We start from the raw sequence: 20,841 nt of genomic DNA, 5'->3' as shown, positions 1-20,841 counted from the left end.
TATTGAAAGGTATTGCCCTTTTCTCAGGGAGCAGTGGTATGGGGATGCTTCTCTAAGCAATAGGATAGTACTATTGATTTTTCTGTCTCCTGCCCCTTCTAAATTTTCCCCTGGGGGAAAGTAATGATAAGCCAGAAGCAGATAGGCTAGTGTCTAGACAGAATTCAAGGCCAGAAAAGGACTAGGCTGAGAAATTCTTAGGGAGTGGCATGGAAAGGTGTTGGGGGAGGGGTTGGACTTGATGATCTTGAAGGTCTTTTCCAACCTGGTTAATTCTATTCTATTCTAAAAGGGTGGAAAGTAGTATGGGCCTAAAAAGGTGAGAAAAAGACAGACTGAAACCTACAGCTCTCAAGTGAGGACTGCCAGAATATTAGGTGTTGAAAGGGACCTTCAAAGATCTAATCCAACCTCTGCCAGAGCAGGATCACCTGTGTCACACAGAAACAGGCACCTTCTCCAGAGAAGGAGACTCTACAGCATCTCTGAGTAGCCTGTTCCAGTGCTATCACCCTCACTGTGAAAAAGTTTTTCCTTAGGTTTTATGTGGAACTTCCTATGCTCTAACTTGCACTCACTGCCCTTTGTCCTATCATTGTTCTGGCTCTGTCTGCCTGATAGTTGCCCTTCGTGGAAAGATTAATGAGGTCACCCCTCAGTCTGCTCTAAGCTAGAGAGACCCAGCTCCCTCAGCCTTTCCTTGTAAAGGAGATGTTGGTCATCTTTGTCGCTCTGTTCTGATATCTTCCAAGCAGTTCCCTGCCCTTCTTGAACTGAGGGGCCCAGAACTGGACCCAGTATTTCCAGGTATGGCCTCACTGGGGCAAAGCAAAGGGGGAGGAGAACCACTGGACCTACTGACCACACACCTTTTAACACACCCCAGGATGCCTTTGGCCTTCTTAGCCACAAGGGAATATTGCCGGCTGTGGTCATCCTGTCCACCAGGCCTGTCAGGTTCTTTTTCCCAGAGCTGCTTTCCAACAGGTCAGGCCCCAGCCTATACTGCTCATTGGTTTTCTTCTTTCTCAGGTGCAAGACTAAACTTTTATTTCATTAAATTCCTCCCCACCCAGCTCTCCAGTCTGTCCAGGTCCTGCTGAAGGGCAGCACAGCCCTCGGCTGTGGCAGCCACTCCAACCAGTTTTGTGTTGTCTGCAAACTTGCCGACAGTGCACTCGGTGCCCTCACCCAGGTCGTTGATGAATGTATTGAATAGCACTGGTCCCAGTCCCAACCCCTGAGGGCCTCCACTAGATACAGGTCTCCAACTAGACCCTGTCCCATTGACCACAACTCTCTGACTTCTTCCCTTCAACCAGTTGTCAATCCTCTTGACTACCTGATCATCCAGACCACACTGCCTCAGTTTAGCTGCAAGGATGCTGTGGGAGACAGTGTCAAATGTTTTACTGAATCAAGATAAACCTCATCCACTGCACTACCATCATCTATCCACCTGGTTATATCCTCATAAAAGGCTCAGATTGGTCAAACATGACTTCCCCTTTGGTAAAACCATGTTGACTGCTCCTAATGGCAGTTGCATCCTTGATATGCCTAGAGACAGTGCTCAGCATAAGTTGTTCCACCACCTGTGGAGGTGAGGCTGGCCAGTCACCCAGGTCCTTCTTGCCCTTTTGAAGACTGGGGCGATGTTTGCTTTCCTCCCATCCTCAGGCATCTCTGCTGTTCCCCACAATTTGCCAAAGGTGATGGAGAGTGGCCTAGCAACGACTTTTGCCAGCTCCTTCAGCACCCAGGGTTGCATCCCATCAGGACCCATGGGTTTATGGATGTCCAGATTGCCTAACTTATGCCTAACCCAGAGTTTAGAAAATTCTGTCATATTTACCATTCTGGTTTTAGCAGACTTTGAAGTGGGTGTTGGGTCTGTAGGACTCTGCAACTGGCTGATGTGATAAATGGGAGTGCTGAGACACTTGAGGGAAATTGTAAAGGACTGGTGCCATTTACAAAGGTAGGAGTTGGAGAATGGCCTGCTGACAAGTAAGCACCTCATCATTATGCCTGACCTGAGCCTTTGTGCTGCTTTCAGAACAGAAGTTGGAGCTTTAGATACATCAGCACACTGCAGAAATCGTTGAACTGCCACCAAGCCAAAACATGTAAGTCCAGCTAAAGAGCTGCTTTGGACTCAAACTGGTTTTCTGTGTAGTACTATGCAATGAGACAGGGCTCTGCCAGGCTGTAGAGCACAGTGAACTTGCAGCTTAGCTTGTAAGCTGCTTTGCTCTGCAGCCCTCAAGGGTTTTCTCCTCTGAGTGTTTTATAGCACTTTGGGACATAAGTTATCCGTGTGCCCCAGAGCAGCATCGAGGAAGTATTAACATTGCCCTGCCTTTGGACTTCAATTTTTTTGAAAGAGGCAACAAAAGTGCAGCAGAAGTTAACTTGTAGAAACTAATACAGAGATGTTGCTGAACATAAAAGAAGAATACCATCTGCTTTAGTCACCTTTCAAGGGACATGTTTACAGGCACCTCAGGGAATTATCCGTGAACAGCAGGGAGCAATTACTTCTGTTAGGTGAGCAAAACATGTTAAAATCCCTCTGGTTGTATAAGCAGCTATGTAACTTGTGGCATTCAGATGGTTTGGAATAAAGTTATTTCCAATAACGCTGAGTTGCTTTGAATTAAAAACCTTGGGGTAGTTTTGCACATTATGGTTTTGCTTCTGAAATAACAAAAGCACATTTTACTTCAAACTGTTCACCCTTTGCTGCCCTGCTAGCAGACATCTGCCCTGAGCAGGCTTGATCTTACAGCTCAGTGCAAGAAGGAATCTGATGAGGAAAATGGTACAAATTACTTCACCTGGATCTTGTCACGTGTTTGTGAGGGTGTTGCATGGCAATCCCAGTTTTGCAAGCTCTTTGTGCTTATGTTTTACACCCATTTAAAACATCTGTCTAGTTTTCTCTCAGTGAAGCTGAGCGGATTCTCTCTGTGGAGCAATTGGCTTTGAATGACCCATCTGGGACCAATGTGATTACTTGCAGGGAGAAAGACTTAAGTGAGATTAATTTGGAGCCACTTTTCCAAAGATACTCTGGGTGGGATGCCCACAGAATATGGCTATATAATTAATGCAGCTATGTGTCAAAACCAGAGATCGCATATGGAAAGAAACCTCTCAATTGTTTTCAGATAACAAGCAACAGATTTGTGTCCTTTGAGAATGCTGCTTGCTGCTGCTGCAGCCTTCAGGAATGACAGTCTGAAAAGCTATGTATGGCTTGAATGTCAATATTTGGGGGAACAATAAGATGTAGGCAATTGAGAAGACCTGCAGTGCCTAGATGGTAACTTCTTGAGCCAGGTAATAGTCACACCTGAATGACTAATGACTGAATGCAGTGCTGGATCTGATGGTGAACTCATCAGTGACATCAAGGTTAGGGGCAGCCTGGGCTGCAGTGAATGTGCGCTGGTGGAATCAGCAGTCCTAGGGGATATGGGGCAGGCAAGAAGTAGACTGAGGACTCTAAATTTTAGGAACTTCCAACTACTTCCAACTACTTAAGGAGTTAGTCAGTAGGACCCCATGGGAAAGGATCCTCAGGGGTGGAGGATCAGATCAGAGCTGGCAGATCATTAAGGATATTTTCCTTTGAGAGTAAGACCTCTTTACCCCTGTGAGTCAGAAATCAGGCAAGGAAGGGAAGAGATGACCAGCATGTCTGAAGAGAGACCTGCTGGTCAAAATAAAGAGCAAGAGGGAACTGCACAGTGGAAGCAGGGACAGGTAACCTGGGAGGAGTATAGGAACATTGCCTGGTTGTATAGGGATGAGGTCAGGAAGCCCGAAGCACAGCTGGAGCTGAACCTGATAAAGGACAATGGCTCAATGTCCAGATTTAGACAGGTGACAAGTGGTGTTCCTCCAGGGTCTGTACTGGTACCAGTGCTTTTCAATGTCTTCAGCAATAATATAGACAGTGAGACTATGCACCCTCATCTAGTTTGCAGATGATACCAATCCAAACAGTGTGGCTGGTAAGACTGAAGGACAGGATTCTACCCATAAGGACCTGGACAGACTAGAGAAGTGGGCTAAGGAGAATCTCATGAGGTTCAGTAATGCAAAGTTCAAGGTCATGTACCTAGGTCAGGGCAATCCTGACAGTCTGTGTGATGGTGAAACCGAGAGCAGCCCTGCACAAAAGGACTTGGAGGTACTGGTGAATAAGAAGCTGAACATGAGCCAACTAACACACACTTGCAGCCCAGAATGCAAATCACATCCTGGGCTGAATCAAAACAAGCATGGTCAGTAGATTGCCACTCTCCTCTGGTGAGACCTCATTTAGGGTACTGTGTCCAGCCCTGGGGCCCCCAAAACAAGAAGGACATGGAGCAGCTGGAGCATGTCCAGAGGAGGGCTGGAGCACCTCTCCTCTGAAGACAGGCTGAGAGGGTTTGGGCCATTCAGCCTGGAGAAAGGAAGGCTCTGGGGAAACCTTACAGCAGCATTTCAATGTTTGAAGTGGACCCACATGAAGGCTGCGGAAGGACTGTTTAGAAGGGCTTGTAATGATAGGGTGAGGGGCAATGGTTTTAAGTGGAGCAGGGTAAATTTAGATTAGACCTAATGAGTTCTTAACAGTGAGAATGGTGAAATACTGGAGCAGGTTGCCCAGGGATGTGGTTGAGGCCCTGTGTCTGGAGACATTAAAGATTGCACCAACAGAACCTCCACCTTGGACTTCCGAAGGGCGAACTTCAGCCTATTTAAAAAACTTGTCTGCAAAGTCCCCTGGGTACCAGCCCTCATGAACCAAGGGGTTCAGGAGGGTTGGACCTACTTCAAACAGGAGCTCTTGAAGGCACAGGAATTGGCGGTTCCCATGTGCCGGAAGGCAAGCCGGCGGGGAAGGCGACCAGCCTGGATGAGCAAGCAGCTCCTGGAGGATTTAAGGGGGAAGAGGAGGCTGTATCACCTTTGGAAGGAGGGGAAGGCTTCTCGAGGTATGTTCAAGGAAGCTGTTAGATTATGTAGGAATAAAATTAGGGAGGCTAAGGCCCAGCTGGAACTGAAGCTGGCCACCTCAGTCAAAGACAATAAAAAACATTTTTATAAATATATTAACAATAAGAAGAAGGGCAGGAAGAACCTGAACTCCCTAGTGGACCTGGAGGGGAACACAGTTACTGAGGATGAGGATAAAGCTGAGGTCCTGAACACCTTCTTTACCTCAATGTTTAACAGCAAGGCAGGAGTTCAGGACGAGTGGTCTCCGGAGCTGGGCGTTGGGGTCGGGGAGCAGAGTAATACCCTGGAAATCCATGAGGAGTTAGTTCGGGACCTGCTGAGCCACTTGGATATCCACAAGTCCATGGGACCAGATGGGATCCATCCTAGGGTGCTGAGAGAGCTGGCGGATGTGCTAGCTAGGCCACTCTCCATCATTTTCCTCCAGTCCTGGCTCACTGGTGAGGTCCCAGATGACTGGAAACTGGCCAACGTGGTCCCCATCCACAAGAAGGGTCGGATGGAGGAACCTGGAAACTACAGGCCAGTCAGCCTGACCTCAGTGCCAGGGAAAGTGATGGAGCAGATTATCCTGGCAGCAATAACTGCGCACCTGAAGGATGGCCAAGGGCTCAGGTCCAGCCAACATGGATTCAGGAAGGGCAGATCCTGCCTCTCCAACCTGATCTCTTTCTATGATCAGGTGACCCGCCTGGTGGATGTGGGGAGGCCTGTGGATGTGGTCTACCTAGACTTCAGCAAGGCCTTTGACACCGTCCCCCACAGCAAACTGCTGACTAAGCTGTCAGCCTGTGGATTGGACCACTACACTCTGTGCTGGGTTAGGAACTGGCTGGAGGGCCGGGCCCAGAGAGTGGTCGTGAACGGTGCCGCATCCAGCTGGAGGCCAGTCACCAGTGGTGTCCCCCAGGGATCAGTGCTGGGCCCTGTCCTCTTCAACATATTCGTTGATGATCTGGATGAAGGGGTAGAGTCAGTCATCAGCAAGTTTGCAGATGACACCAAGTTAGGGGCAGATGTTAGTCAGTTAGAGGGTAGAAAGGCTCTGCAGAGGGACCTCGACCGACTGGACAGATGGGCAGAGTCCAATGGGATGGCTTTCAACAAGTCCAAGTGCCGAGTGCTGCACTTTGGCTACGGCAATCCCATGCAGAGGTATAGGCTGGGGTCGGAGTGGCTGGAGAGCTCCCAGACAGAGAGGGACCTGGGTGTGCTGATTGACAGCCACCTGAATATGAGCCAGCAGTGTGCTCAGGTGGCCAGGAGGGCCAATAGCATTCTGGCCTGCATTAGGAATAGTGTGGCCAGCAGGAGCAGGGAGGTCATAGTGCCCCTGTATTCTGCTCTGGTTAGGCCGCACCTTGAGTACTGTGTCCAGTTCTGGGCTCCTCAGTTTAAGAAGGACATTGAGACACTTGAGCGTGTCCAGAGAAGGGCAACAAGGCTGGTGAGAGGCCTTGAACACAAGCCCTATGAGGAGAGGCTGAGGGAGCTGGGATTGTTTAGCCTGGAGAAGAGGAGGCTCAGGGGTGACCTTATTGCCCTCTACAACTACCTGAAGGGTGGTTGTAGCCAGGAGGGAGTTGGCCTCTTCTCCCAGGCAACCAGCACCAGAACAAGGGGACACAGTCTCAAGCTGCGCCAGGGGAGGTTCAGACTCGAGGTGAGGAGGAAGTTCTTCACCGAGCGAGTCATTCGGCATTGGAATGGGTTGCCCAGGGAGGTGGTTGAGTCATCGACCCTGGAAGCGTTCAAGGGGAGATTGGACGTGGCACTTGGTGCCATGGTCTGGTCATGGGGTCTGTGTTGGTAGGTTGGACTCGATGATCCTCGAGGTCCTTTCCAACCTAAGTGATACTGTGATACTGTGATACTGTGTGATTGGGCTGCTGGTGTCCCTGGGCAGCCTGATCTAGTTGGAGGTTTCCATGCTCACTGCAGGGAGCCAGAATGACTTTTGAGGGTGCCTTCCATCCTGATGCAATCTGTGAACCTGTGAAAATGATAAGACTTTGGAGATGAAATGCCACAACTATGATTTTAAGGTTATCTAGCACAACAGGGTTTGTCCTATCGTGATGGAAAATATCAAGAAGGGTGTGATGATCTATACTACCCTGCATGGGGAGCTCACCTGGAGGGTTGTTTATGGTGCAAGTATTTGAGCTCAGTTCAGTAGCTAAACCCCATACTAAGAGAGGTCCAGCAGAGAAGCAGTACTCCATCTATATTCCCTGGCTTTATAGAACCATGGAATTATTTAGATTACTGTGGTGGTGAGAGAAGTTCAGGAAGTTCAGTTCCCACCCCCCAGAAACCACGGCTAGCTCAGTCGGAGAAGCAAGAAATGGACAAGAGCTATATTTTGCAAGCAGGATGAAGTGCAGAGCATCTATACACAATATAGCAGTATTTACACTGTATACAAAAATACACAGCAAAGAACAGAACACAGGAAACCTGCCCTCCTCCTCGGAGGGTCCCCCCAAAACTCCCTTCTGCCCCTTCCTCCTTTTTTCCCAAAGAGGGGTTAGAGAGAGAAAAGGTAATTATTGAGGAGAAAATTCTGTTAGCTCCAAGCATGTGCTAAGGAAAGAAAAGAATTAGTTTCTTATCTCCTTAGCTCAAGGTCAACTCCAACTGGCACAGAGCAAAGACAGCAGCTGCTCAGGCAGACTGAAACAGAGAGAACTGACTGACTGAGATTCAAACTGAGCTCAAACTAGAATTTAAAGTTGCATTCTACCAACCCTCCAATGAAATTCGTTTAGAATATCTTTTTTTTCCTTTTCACACCACAACATTCAGCCAGAGGGTTCCAGTAACTGTCCCTTTCTCAAAGGCACAGCCTAAAATGGCCACAATTATACAAGACCTCTAAGGTTGTTGAGTGAAACTGTTAACCTACCACTGCTAAGTCCATCACTAAACCATGGCCCTTAGCACTATATCTACATCTCTTTTAATACCTTCAGGGATGGTGTCTCCACCACTTCCTGGGCAGCCTGTCCCAGTGCTTGACGACCCTTTCTGTGAAGAAATTCTTCCTATCATCCAACCTAAATCTCCCCTTGTGCAATTTGATGTCATTTCCTCATATCCTATTGCTTGTTACTTGAGAGAAGAGACCAAACACTCACCTTGCTACAACTTCCTTTTGGGTAGTCACAACAACAATGTCTGCCCTGAGCCTCCTTTTCTCTAGGCTAAATAACCCCAGGTCTCTCAGCTGCTTCTCACTTGTTTTCTTTTATCTTCTTCTGTCGTGTCCTTATTTTTTGATCTCTGGTGGCAGATGCTGCTAATTCATAGAAATAATTTCCAGTTTAGATTTTGTGGGGGTCTAAAATCAACAGGGCCAAGTGCATCTCCAGCCAGAAGTTACATCAGAGACAACTCTAATCCACAAGTCTTTGCTTTTGTAAACATCCCCTCCTCACCCAGGCAACTAACTCACAGAGGGCTCTTGTACAGCTGGGGATTTCTCCTCTTACCCTGCCTCTCTCTTCATGCTTTGTGTGAGCATTGTGCAGCTTCTAGATATGCTGCTGTCTTGTCTGTGAGGGGTCAGAGCTTCCCTTGAATTTGATGGATCCCCAGAGAGAGACACCTAAGAAAAACAACATGGAACATCTAATTGGTAAGCCTCACTTTGTGTGCATGTGTGGTTTCTTAGTCAATAACAATTAAAGGGACCAAAACTAAGCAAAGCAAAAGACTATGTTTGATCCTAGGTATTCATCATGTCTCCCATGCCTCTGGAGATGAAAATTTGGAATCTGCCACTCTGTGTGGCAAATTGCCTCATGCTGCTCTGCTAGTGTGCATCAGAATCTACTTTCCAGCAAAATCACCCCAGAGACTGAAAACCTGGGGCTCTTGATACACTTCTGTACGTAGGGCCAGGATGGAAATGAGTTAATCAGGGAATATGTTAATTAGGGAAGGTAGAGGAATTTTTCAGCCAAAAAAGGACACTTGATGTGCTTGCACTTGCATGGTGAACACCTGGTGGTCTCTGCAACCAAGGGAACTGCTGCCAAACCAAACTGTTGCTGGCAGTGTGTGCTGTTTCAGCATTGTGTTTGGCCATAAACATGGATAGTGTGGGGGGGGCAAGCATGAGTCCTGGCAGGGATTGTAGAAAGCAGAAGGGCACAGAGTGGTTACAAGACACTGAGTCTTCTCCATCTCTTTGTTGCTATACTTGAGAGATTTTTGCCTGTGGTTCTTCTTATTCTTCACAAGACATCTTGGGTATGAGCTTTCAATTTCTCTTCCAGTTTGACATCCACATGATGATTTTGGGTATCAAGTGTGTTTATGATATACCATGGTGCAGTGAATCTTGCAGGTGTCCTGTATCTTTCCCACAACTGCTGATTCATAACCTTTCCATAACGTTTTGTAGTGCATTGCAAGTCTTGATTTAGTCCAGATTGTAGACCCAAGTGAGTTTTTTAGTGGTTATGACTGTTGTAATCCACATACAGGGATAACAAAGCCAGGTGACTGATACACTGGGTTGTGACTGATCCTTATACTTCACTATGTTATGTTTTTCCATTAACGCAATTGTGTTTTAAAAATTCTATTTAAAGAATTTAAGTCTCTGTAAAGTCTTGTGGTTAAATTGTTTGGAGGTTTGGATTAGTCAGACAATATCTGTGGTGTCCTGGGGTGTGTCCAGCAGATTGAGGGAGGTTCTCCTCCACCCCTACTCTGCCCTAGTGAGGCCCCACCTGGAATATTGCATCCAGTTCTGGGCTCTCCAGTTCAAGAGGGACAAGGATCTACTTGAGAGAGTCCAACAGAGGGCTACAAGGATACTTAAGGGACTTGATCACATGCCTTATGAGGAAAGGTTGAGAGACCTGGGGCTTTTTAGTGTGGAGAAAAGACTGAGAGGGGATCTAATCAATGTCTATAAATATCTGAGGGATGGATGTCAAGAGGGAAGGGACAGGCTCTTCTCACTTGCACCCTGTGATAAGACAAGGGGCAATTAATGTAAACTACAGCACAGAAAGTTTCACCTCAGCATGAGGAGGAACTTCTTCACCATAAGGGTCACAGAGCTCTGGAACAGGCTCCCCAGAGAGGCTGTGGAGTCTCCTTCTCTTGAGACTTTCAAGACCCATCTGAATGTGTTCCTGTGTGACCTGCACTAGATTATATGGTCCTGCTCTGGCAGGGGGGTTGCAAGGAAAGATCTCCAGAGGTCCCTTCCAACCCCTAACATCCTGTGATCCTGTGTCTTTTGGGGAGCTAGGCCTAGATTCTGTATTAGGAAGGCATACTTTCATATCCTGCTTTTCTCATTGAAATCTATGTTTTTAGCTGGCATCAAGATCTCTAGGACTGTTCTTATGGAGAGGATTAAGTTGTACTTTGTCAAGCTTTGAACTCGTGCTTCTTGCCTGTAGTGGTAATAAGGATAAACCACTTTGACAGTGACAGAGAAATGGAGTCATCTTCTCTGGAGACTTTCAAAACATTCCTGGACATGGTCCTGTGAAATCTGATCTAGGTGAAGCTGCTTTAGCACATGAGATGAACTAGAGGATCTCCAGAGATCCTTTCTGACCCCTTCCATTCCATCATTCCATGGTTCTGTGATAAGTTTAGAATTACATAGAATTACATAGAATAAACCAGGTTGGAAGAGATCATCGTGTCCAACCCATCAACCAATCCAACCCACCTAAACAACTAACCCATAGCACCAAGCACCCCATCAAGCCTCCTCCTGAAACCTCCAATGACAGCTACTCCACCACCTCCCCAGGCACCCTATATCTTCTCAGCTGCTCAAAGATGTGTCTGCACAATGTAAGCATTTGTTCCCAGACATGCTCCCCTGTCTGTGAACTGTGTCATTCCTAACAGGTATCTTCACATTGGTCTCGTGTAAATGGTGGCTGATAATGTGATCATACTACAATCCAAAATAGCTTTTGAGGAGGTTCCCCTCATAACCAAGTTTGGCACTGGAGAAAAAGATATAGATGAAATAGAGAGTGTGAAATGTTGAGTTCCACTGAAAAAAAACGCCCCTTTATGATTAATTTCCCCATGTTTTAGATTAATAATTATGGATTATGGCCTTCTGGGGAGTTTTCTTGATCTCTTTCTACTGATTAAAAAACACCTGACTGTTGGTACTTCATTGACCTGTTGTAACCTGAAGTTTATAACATGAAGTTCATAGCATGAAGCATTAAAGGTCTTCTCAATTAATACACATGGCATTAAGGTTTGCATGGTAATTTGCTCAGGGTAACTCCTCAAATCATTCCTATCACTGATTGCAGAATTGCTGATGATACCTCATGAAACAGCCAGGGATTCCAAATTACTGTTTGTTGGAAAGGGTTGGGAAGAGAGATGGGCTCCCAGTGCAGCAATGCTGTGCTCCCAGAGAGGCCTGGAGCTTGGATGCAAATGTATTTGTATGTAAGCAATTAAATCTGCAGAAGGTACCTCAGAAGTAGCATGTGCAAAACTGCAAGCAGCAAAGGGCTTGGTTGTCACACCATGGTCTGCAATTGACACTGCCAGCAGGCACAGGCCAGCTACGTGCTGAGGTACCCAGGAGAGGAAGGAGCTGCAAGAGGGCTGTGCTGTGTCTTCTCCAGGGCTGCTAGGGGTTTTCTGACAAACCTGTCAGTCCTGCTTTGCTGGTCTCTTAGCTTGTGCCTTATAGATCAGATAGCCTCATGCTGTTTCACTGTGGTGACAAGCTTTTTCTCACAAAGTATAAAATGAATTGCTTTATGTTCTATTTATCAGTTTTTATCTGCATGTGAATTTTGTTTCCTGTCAGAAATTCCCAGTGCTAGCCTTCACCTTCCAAACAACATGTCCATTAGCACACCACATCTTTCCATCAACTTGGAGGAGGTTCACTGGAGAGACCTCTGAGCCTTCTTCCCTCTCTCCTGCCTCTTCTGCTTGCACTGGGAAACATAGGCTGTGGTCTTCAGCTTCCCATCTGCTGATGCTCATGCCTGCAAAAATCCTCTTCTGGCCCAGACCTGGCAGCTGAGTAACCCCTGGGGCTAGACAAACCTGTGTCTCTGCTGCTTCTGCTTTTGTCTCCTCATCCCAGGCATTTCTGCTTTAGCAAAATTCAGCTAACCTCGCAGCACTCTGCTCTGCTGCCAGGACTGTCCTCTTTGCCCTCTTATGTGCCTCTTCTTTGAGGACCTCAGCAGCCCCAGCAGCTCCCCGCTTCAAAGAGCAGTTGCTCCTTGACCACCTTTTTCTTGCAAAGAGCCTCCCAAACTTTCAGTCCTTGAACAGCAACTCACCTCTGCCTTCTCTTCAAGCACTAAAATAATGAAATGGTTCTGATGTATGTTTTGATTTCATTATAATGAAATAATGAAATTGCATTATGTGAAATTTTGGGATGAGATGAACTGAGCACAGTGAGAGCACTGCTGAGAAAGCGTGAGCCTGCATTTTGACAGGCATTGATTTTGAAGCTGATGGGCAATCAATATTCCTCCAAATGTTCACCCAACGATGGCAGAAGTTCTCCTCATTTTCCTTCGTGCCTATTTCATACAAATTATATCTTCTACCCCAGCCATGGAGCAATGATGAAACACTGGAACAGGTTGCCCGGGGAGGTGGTTGAGGCCCCTTCCCTCCATATATTCAAGGTGAGGCTGGATGAGGCCCTGGGCAACCTGTTCCAGTTGAGGATGTCCCTGCTGACTGATTTATTTCTCCTTCACAGCCTCCAATTTTGGCAGTGCCTTCCATTTTTCCTCCTTATTTCTTACTGCAAAATGTACTTCCTGGTCCTTCTAACCTTCTGGGCAGAGTGGCTGTAAGGTTGGATCCTTACTTAGACCTTTCATGGCTTTCTGTAACTCATGGCAGGGAGGGAGAGTGTGTCCAGAGAAGGGCAACAAGGCTGGTGAGAGGCCTTGAACACAAGCCCTATGAGGAGAGGCTGAGGGAGCTGGGATTGTTCAGCCTGGAGAAGAGGAGGCTCAGGGGTGACCTCATTGCCCTCTACAACTACCTGAAAGGTGGTTGTAGCCAGGAGGGGGTTGGCCTCTTCTCCCAGGCAACCAGCACCAGAACAAGGGGACACAGTCTCAAGCTGCGCCAGGGGAGGTTCAGACTCGAGGTGAGGAGGAAGTTCTTCACCGAGCGAGTCATTCGGCATTGGAATGTGCTGCCCAGGGAGGTGGTTGAGTCATCGACCCTGGAGGCGTTCAAGGGGAGATTGGACGTGGCACTTGGTGCCATGGTCTAGTCTTGGGGTCTGTGTTGATAGGTTGGACTCGATGATCCTCGAGGTCCTTTCCAACCTAAGTGATACTGTGATACTGTGATACTGTGAGAGGGTGTGCCTGTGGACTTTGCAGCCCCTCCTGATTGCCCTGAGCCAGATCTACATCTCTTGGATAACTCTTTTCAAAATTTTCATTAATTTCTCCTCTTCCTTATTTTTTAATAGCTGACAGGCGGGGAGGAATTGGTGTCTGTGGCTGGATCCTGGTTTCCCTTTCATTCCTGCTGGTGCTTATTACCCTTCCTATTTCTATCTGGGCGTGTATCAAGGTGAGTTAGTGGGTTCTGAGGCACACAAAGAATGTTTTATTATCACCACTGTTAACTATGTTTATTGATTTTGTTATGAGAAGGCACTTCAAATTAATTTTCTGGAATTGTGAGGACTTGCAGCAAAGATGCAGTTCAGGACCAAGTTCCCTGTTCTTCCACTGATTTTCTGCATCACCACAACTAACTCTTCTAATTTCTTGCAATTTTTACTTCCATTATAACACTAGGAGAATAAATCTACAAACTTTTTCTGAAGAACTCAAATATGATGCTGCCAGCAAGAATAATTAGCATGAGCACATGGGAAAATGCATCTGTGCATGGAGCAGCTATGTAACCTAAACCCATTCAATGCCCCTTCAAGACATGGGCATGATATGATTAATGTCAAGCAATTTTTAGGGGTGAGTTACCAGAGCGTTTGCCCTGAACACCAGGCTCTTATGCACTATCATGTTTGATTAGCACTACACTGTTTGATATCTTTTGTGACCTGTTTACAGGGCTAGGGTCTGAGTTTTTCCATCAAAGCATGAGGTGAGGAGAAAAAGCCAAATGCCTGGTGACTGGAAGCCTTGTTGGTTGATTCCAGTCATTATTTGTACTTTTTTTGCACATTTGATGTGGGTGCCAAAGGTTACAAAATTCAGACTGGAAAGCAATAACAGAATTAGTTGTACAATCTAAATGTGAAATCTCTTCCTAGGTTGTCAGAGAGTATGAACGTGCTGTTGTCTTTCGGCTGGGGCGTATACTGTCCAAGACAGCAAAGGGACCAGGTGAACGCGTGCAGCTTTATTCTCTTGCCATGCAATGTTCTTTGCTTTCTTATTATGATGCACTCTGACTGCACAGAGAATTGCAGAGGTCCTTCTTCATGGTGTACTCAGGTGGCCAAGAAAGCCAACAGCGTCCTGGCTCATATTAGAAATCTTGTGGCCAACAGAAACAGGCAGGTGATCATCCCCCTGTGCTTTGCACTTTTGAGGCCACACCTCAAGTACTGTGTTCAGTTCTGGGCCCCTCACTAGAAGAAGGACATCGAGGTGCTGGAGTGTGTTCAGAGAGGGGCAATGAGGCTCTTGAAGGGCCTGGAGCACATGACCTGTGAGGAGTGTCTGGGGGAGCTGGGATTGTTCAGTCCAGAGAAGAGGAGGCTGAGGGGACTCCTCATCAACCTCTACAGCTACCTGAAGGGAGGTGGGAGTGAGGAGGGGGGCAGCCTCTTCCCTTTGGTGGCAAACAACAGGACTAGAAGAAATGGTTACAAGCTGCACCAGGGGAGATTCAGGCTGGATATTAGGAAATATTTCTTCACTGAAAGGGTTCTCAAACATTAGAATGGTCTGCCCAGGGCTGTGGTGGAGTCACTGTCCCTGGAGGTGTTTAAGCATTTAGAGGTATGGCTTGGTTGGCTGGATCAAGGTTTGGACTGGATGATCTTTCAGGTCTCTTCCAACCAGATGTATTCTGTGATACCATAAGAGGGGAATGCAATGGTCCTCTCTGTTGCAGCTCCTTTGCCTGCAGGCTGTTTGTTTTTCTGAAGAGAAGGTACAGCCACCCCACTGCCACAGCACAAACCAGAAGGTTGAGCTCATGCTGCAGAAGCTGGCAGGTGACCAGGGAGTCTTCAGGTCTGCCACAGACTTTTTTGGGTGACTGTGGCCACTCTCACTGTACCTCACTTCCAATAATGTTTGCTGCTGCCAGCTCTTCAGCTGTTTTCTGCTCTGAAAACAGTGAATGTATCAGGGCAGGGACACTGCATCAATACAAAGTTTGTTATGCTTACCTAGAGTCCGGTTACAACACACAAATACAAAGCAAACCCAACAATGTGAGTTATTCACATTGGGGCAGTTACCCTCTGTGCAATGAAACTGGGCAAACTGGAATTTGAAATAAAACAAAATAGGTCATTTTTCAAGTGCTGCCCTTCTCAGACAAAAACCAAGTGGTCCAAAGAGCAGCTTGGGCAGGTGCAGAGCTCTTGTGAATGACTCTGGGCACCTAAGCAAATTGTTGAGATTAGAAACATGTCAATTCTCCCTTTCCAATGAAAGGAAGTGGGGACTCCTTCACTGCATATGGCACATGTTGGGACAACATTCCCTGTGTGGGAGCTTGCAGGTGCTGCAGGAATCTGGACCTGGGGGTTGTCTTTCCTGGGGGCACACATAGTGTGCCAGAAATGGCTTGTGATTTAAAAAGGAAACTAAACAAAGGCATGGAAGGAATTTTTGCCAAGAGTCTCAAGACAGATTTGAGACCAGAACTGCAATGTGCCCTGGGTCATTAAGTTCTAATGGGAGATTCATTCCCCATTCCATATATGTGTTTTGTACCTAGTTCTAGACCTAGCTTTCAAAAGCATTTCATCTAATTATTTTTATTTTCAGGTTTGATCTTCATAATTCCATGTACTGATACATTTGTCAAGGTTGACCTTAGAACAGTTACCTGCAGCATTCCTCCACAAGAGGTAACTATTCCCTAGCAGCCATCTAAGACAGAAATAAAAAGTAAAGCTGATTCATGGCATGATCAGAAATAATGTAGGTGTTCTATCGTCTCGCAGCTGTGAGCCACCAAGCAAGATTTAGCTTATTTGCTGTATTTTCTGACTCCTAAACTGCTTACTTCTACATATGAGGACTTGCACATTCATTACTGCAGGTCCAGCAAACTCCTCTTACTTGATGTTCAGAACTGTGAGACCAAAGGGAAGGGGATTAGAACTGCCAATGCGAGACAGAGAGGACAGGAGGCGAGAGCCCAAGAAATTCCCAGTTACAAACATTGAAATGAAGTAATGAACTAGCCTAAGATACCCGGAAATGACTGTCCTAATAAAATTGGATCTGACATGCAGCTCATTCAAACAAGCTTTCAAGAATGTGGTGGTCTCTGCTTGAGGGTACTTGCATTTTTGAAGAGGCAGCTTACGCATGGGTGACAAACCTTAAATTAACAGGGAGCAGCAGACAAATCATATACAAAACTGTTTCAGGCAGAAACGATGGGGTGGATTGGCAAACACTGACTAAAGCATTTAATCCAAAGAACCAGCTGCTGAGCAATTCCTATCCTCCTGATAAAGATTTGGCTCCATGTGTGCCCTGACACACTGCAGCACAATGCTTCTCATCATGGCGTTGGCACTGTTGTCTCCTTCCTTACACGAAGAGCAGAGGGAAAAGAGGTGGCCCCAAGAACCCTTCGGGATTTCCCATTGTGTTCCCCAGGAGCTCTTTGTTGAACCATTCTCTTTCCACAATTAATCACAAAAAGCCTTTACTCAGAGCGCAGATTGCAGGAGTGCATGTGATGAAAAGATTGAAAGGAAGATGGTTGCAGCACTTGGGCTGTACAAGGCTACAAGCTTTTGGCAAGGCTGCACTGGTTGGCAGGGCTTCTGTGGAGCATTGACTTTCAGGCAGATGGTGCTGAGGAGGGAAGAGACAGCATCATTAGTGCTCTGATGAGGCCAACTGCCTGCTGAGGCACAGGGCACTTGTCTGCAAAAGGTGACTCAACTCCTCTGTGAATATTTAAATATTGTCCAGAGTTTTTCCTCACAATTCCTTGCATTTTACTTTTAGTTTTGTTTTAATTTACTGCTCTTTCTTACATGGTTTTGGAGAAGTAACAGACATCTTCCAAACTGCACACATTGTGTAAAATCATTAATGCCCCCCTCTACAAGAAAGGAAGAGGATAACCATCCCTAATTACTGCAGAAGAAATTAATTTTATGAGATTCACATACTATTGGAACAGTTGCTTTAAAGCTACATACAACATTTTGCCTCAGTTTAAAGTTCAGTGATGCTGGAATAGCTTCCCTGAAGCCATTTCTCAGGGGTATGACAAAGAAACCCAAACAAATTGCTAGTTCCCTTGAGTTATCGGGGCTATTTTATACCGGGGGGGGACAACACGATTGCTCTTTCTTGCCAAAGGCTGTGTTATTGGATCCTTTCCTGATCCTGTATGTTTCTTGAGCGCAGATTCTCACAAAAGATGCTGTTACTACCCAAGTTGATGGGGTAGTGTATTACAGGATTCACAGTGCCATCAGCGCTGTTGCTAACATCACTGATGTCCACTCAGCTACCTTCCTCTTGGCACAGACAACCCTGAGAAATGTTCTAGGCACACAGAGCTTGGCTCAGCTCCTGGCGGGTCGTGAGGAGATTGCACATGGTATCCAGGTAAATCTGTCTCTCAAATCACTGAGAAGCATGAGGATGTGTTCTTGGGACTAGCAAATTGGAAATAATTTCTCTTTCTTTCTTTCTTCATCAATGCTAACAACATTTTCTTCTCTTTTTTTTCCTTTTTCTTTTTTGCCCCCCAATTATACATCCCATTACTTAGTGTCAGAAAGAGTTATTCCAGAAGCATTTCCCAGGTTTCTATAGAAGAGTTATTTTCTGTCAAGAAGTAACCAAAATTCTGAAGTCATCCAGTGACTTGAACAAATCAGTTTAATCTTTCCACACAGGGTACTGCAAGTGCTGAGAAAGAAATCTGCTGCTTGTGGGAAGCTCTATCTTGAGCAGACCCTTGATTGAGATTTAATCAAGGCAAGGCTTATAGCTCCTGTCATAACAACTAGAAGTACAGAACTGAGCTGCTTTATGTCTTTAAAATGCCATCTGTGTTGCATTTTTAATTGGTAGCATAGGAAGGAGCAGAGAAGAAACCCAAAACCTGATTTACTCTTTTTCAGTCAGAGTTGAGACACAATCAAATCAAAGAGAGATTGCACTCCTCTCCATCCAGGAGAGTAACCATGGGCAGAGCAAGGGACAGATACAGGTTATAGTAGCACCTGGGATTCTGAGCACAGAAGAGCATGTCAGTGCTGCAGGGCTGTGCTGTGTCTTTCACCCATAGGTGCCTTTTACATGCTTTAGCAGTGTTGTGCTTGCTTGAAGCCTCTGTAGTATTACTTCGTAAAAGGGAGAAGTTTGCTAAGTGTCCACCCAAAGAAAAGATGGAGATTATAGTTCAGGAAACAGTAGAAAAGCCAAATAGAAGAGACTAGTGCTGATCAGCAGGAGTTTCCTGCGGTCATAGTACAACACATTCGGTGTCAGAGCTCCTGGAGGGCTCCAGCTTTCTGTTGTGCAGTTTCACATGCTGCCTTCCTTGCTGTCCAAGCATCAGGGTGTGCCATGAGGTCATCTCTTGGCCCTCGCTCTGCTTTTTATGGTGGTCTGTGTGTTTGTCCCTAAGGCTATCCTTGACAGTGCCACAGAGCACTGGGGAATCAAAGTGTCTCGAGTGGAGATCAAAGATGTCAGAATTCCTGTGGCCATGCAGAGGGCAATGGCAGCTGAAGCAGAGGCTGCTCGAGAGGCAAGAGCAAAGGTGAGATCTGCAGCACTCTCTACCCCAAGCTCCTGCATCATCATTCCAGGCACCCAAGTGCTTGTTTGTTTTCTCCCATTCTGAAGGTGGATTGTACCACAGTGTCACTGTGCTATTTCCATTTCTCTTACTTTGCAGGTTGTGGCAGCAGAGGGAGAAATGAATGCTTCTAAAGCTCTCAAGCAGGCCTCCATGGTGCTGTCTGAGTCTCCAGCAGGTCTTCAGCTCCGCTACTTGCAGACACTTACAACCTTGGCAGCAGAGAATAATTCCACCATTGTCTTTCCTCTCCCTATAAATATGCTTGAGAGTTTGTGGCAGAAAAATAGAGGGGGATAGAGAATGTTCTACACTAGTTGCTTGGGCAGAGGTTTAAAGGGTTTCCTAAGAATCAAGGAGTTCCAGATTACCAGAGTTAAACCCATGACTGGGTTTTCTGTACCAAAAGAAGAGTTAAAATAGTTTACTAACCCACACAGAGCTCCCACATTAGGAGACTGCATCTGCAAAGTTCAGGCACAAAACACTTTCAGCTTAGGCTCGTCTCCAAGTGAAAATGAAGAAAATATGTAAAATGTAATAAAATATGTACAATGTAAGATTTTATGCAAAATTTTAATGATGCTTTCACCACATTTTGCAGAGTCTTCAATATAACAATTATTTGGTGAATTGTCTGCTAAGCAAGAACTTCTGAGCAATGGATGTACTCCACACAGCAAAGGGTCACATGCTGGTATTTAACTCAAGTCCTGTTAAGTGAAAAGAAGGATTTGGCCCCTAGCCTTAAAGGTATTCTCTTATATATCATGAAACAGTGGCACAGGCTTTTCTAAAGTGAGCCTTCCCCACTCTCCCCCCATGCAGTGCCTGGCAGCTGATCAGGGGGCATGGCTGGTATCTGAGTTCAGCTGCAGTTACAAAAACTGAGTTTACAGGCTCCAAAAAGAGTCAGGCAGTTCACATTGCTGGCACACCATGATGGGCTGTCTGATATGAATCTGAATGCTGTTGGACTAGCTGTTCTGGTAGGTGCTGCTATCATGTACTATCTTTTCCATCCAAGGGTCACTGCTGCCCCTTGTATCTGCCAGGGTCATTTGACTCAAAATTAACCACATCAGCATGGATTTACAAGTTATCACATCACTCGTAGAGGCCCTTCTTAGTTTTACTGCAGTGTAACCAAGCAGTCCTCAGGGGAAAATTTTGTGCTCAGTAGCTGCTGGCACCAAGACTGTGACATGAGCACCTGAGAATGGTGACCTGTTCAGCAAACACAGCATTTAATTGCAGCTCTTCACTATTCAGACATGATTGCCAAGTGGCAATTTGCTGGTGAACTAAAAATGTAAAACCTGCCTTTGAAGAACATCTGTTTCACAGTGTTAGCAAAATATTTTATACAACTTTTTTTCTTATCTTAAGCAAAGAAGTTTTCAGCATTGGAGTTATTTTTTCATCAACTTAGTTGGCCATATATGGAAGTCTTTAGAACCATGGCAGCAAAACCACCTTTCCCCAACAAATTTGCATCTTCAGAGCTGTTTGCATAGCCACAGCGGCAGCAGCTCATTAGGAAAGTGTAACCAGACATTCTTCTTTTTGTTTTCTTTTTCTTTTTTTAAGTAATGCAAACTAATTAAACTCATTAAAATAAGGAAAACCAAACCAACCAACCAAAACCAGCTTGAAAGACTCTTGACTTCAGAGTGCAATTGAAAAGCAATTCTCTGCTCTTAGTGAGCTACCAGCACTAACTAGCTCATGCATGACTCCTGCGTCAGGCACAGGACACAGGCCAGGCACATTCATCCCTGATGCTTGGTCACTTCCAGTTCCAGCTTCAGAAGT

At 46.0% G+C, this 20,841-nt stretch overlaps 1 protein-coding gene across 1 annotated transcript; it reads left to right on the top strand.

The window, feature by feature from the left end:
• Nucleotides 1-8,510: 8,510 nt before the first annotated feature.
• On the top strand, nt 8,511-19,602 carry STOML3 (stomatin like 3). Its single transcript, XM_068168619.1, has 7 exons — nt 8,511-8,659; nt 13,499-13,602; nt 14,312-14,384; nt 16,008-16,090; nt 17,619-17,822; nt 18,853-18,987; nt 19,126-19,602. Exons 1-7 carry the CDS (start codon nt 8,608-8,610, stop codon nt 19,324-19,326), a joined length of 852 nt encoding a protein of 283 aa, XP_068024720.1. The 5' UTR covers nt 8,511-8,607; the 3' UTR covers nt 19,327-19,602.
• The last annotated feature ends 1,239 nt before the right edge of the window (nt 19,603-20,841 follow it).

Source organism: Melanerpes formicivorus, unplaced genomic scaffold (genome assembly GCF_026170545.1).
Source record: "Melanerpes formicivorus ecotype bairdi unplaced genomic scaffold, bMelFor1.0.p_v2 SCAF_144, whole genome shotgun sequence".
Classification (NCBI taxonomy): Eukaryota; Metazoa; Chordata; class Aves; order Piciformes; family Picidae; genus Melanerpes; species Melanerpes formicivorus.
This window is presented reverse-complemented; position numbering and strand designations above follow the sequence as displayed.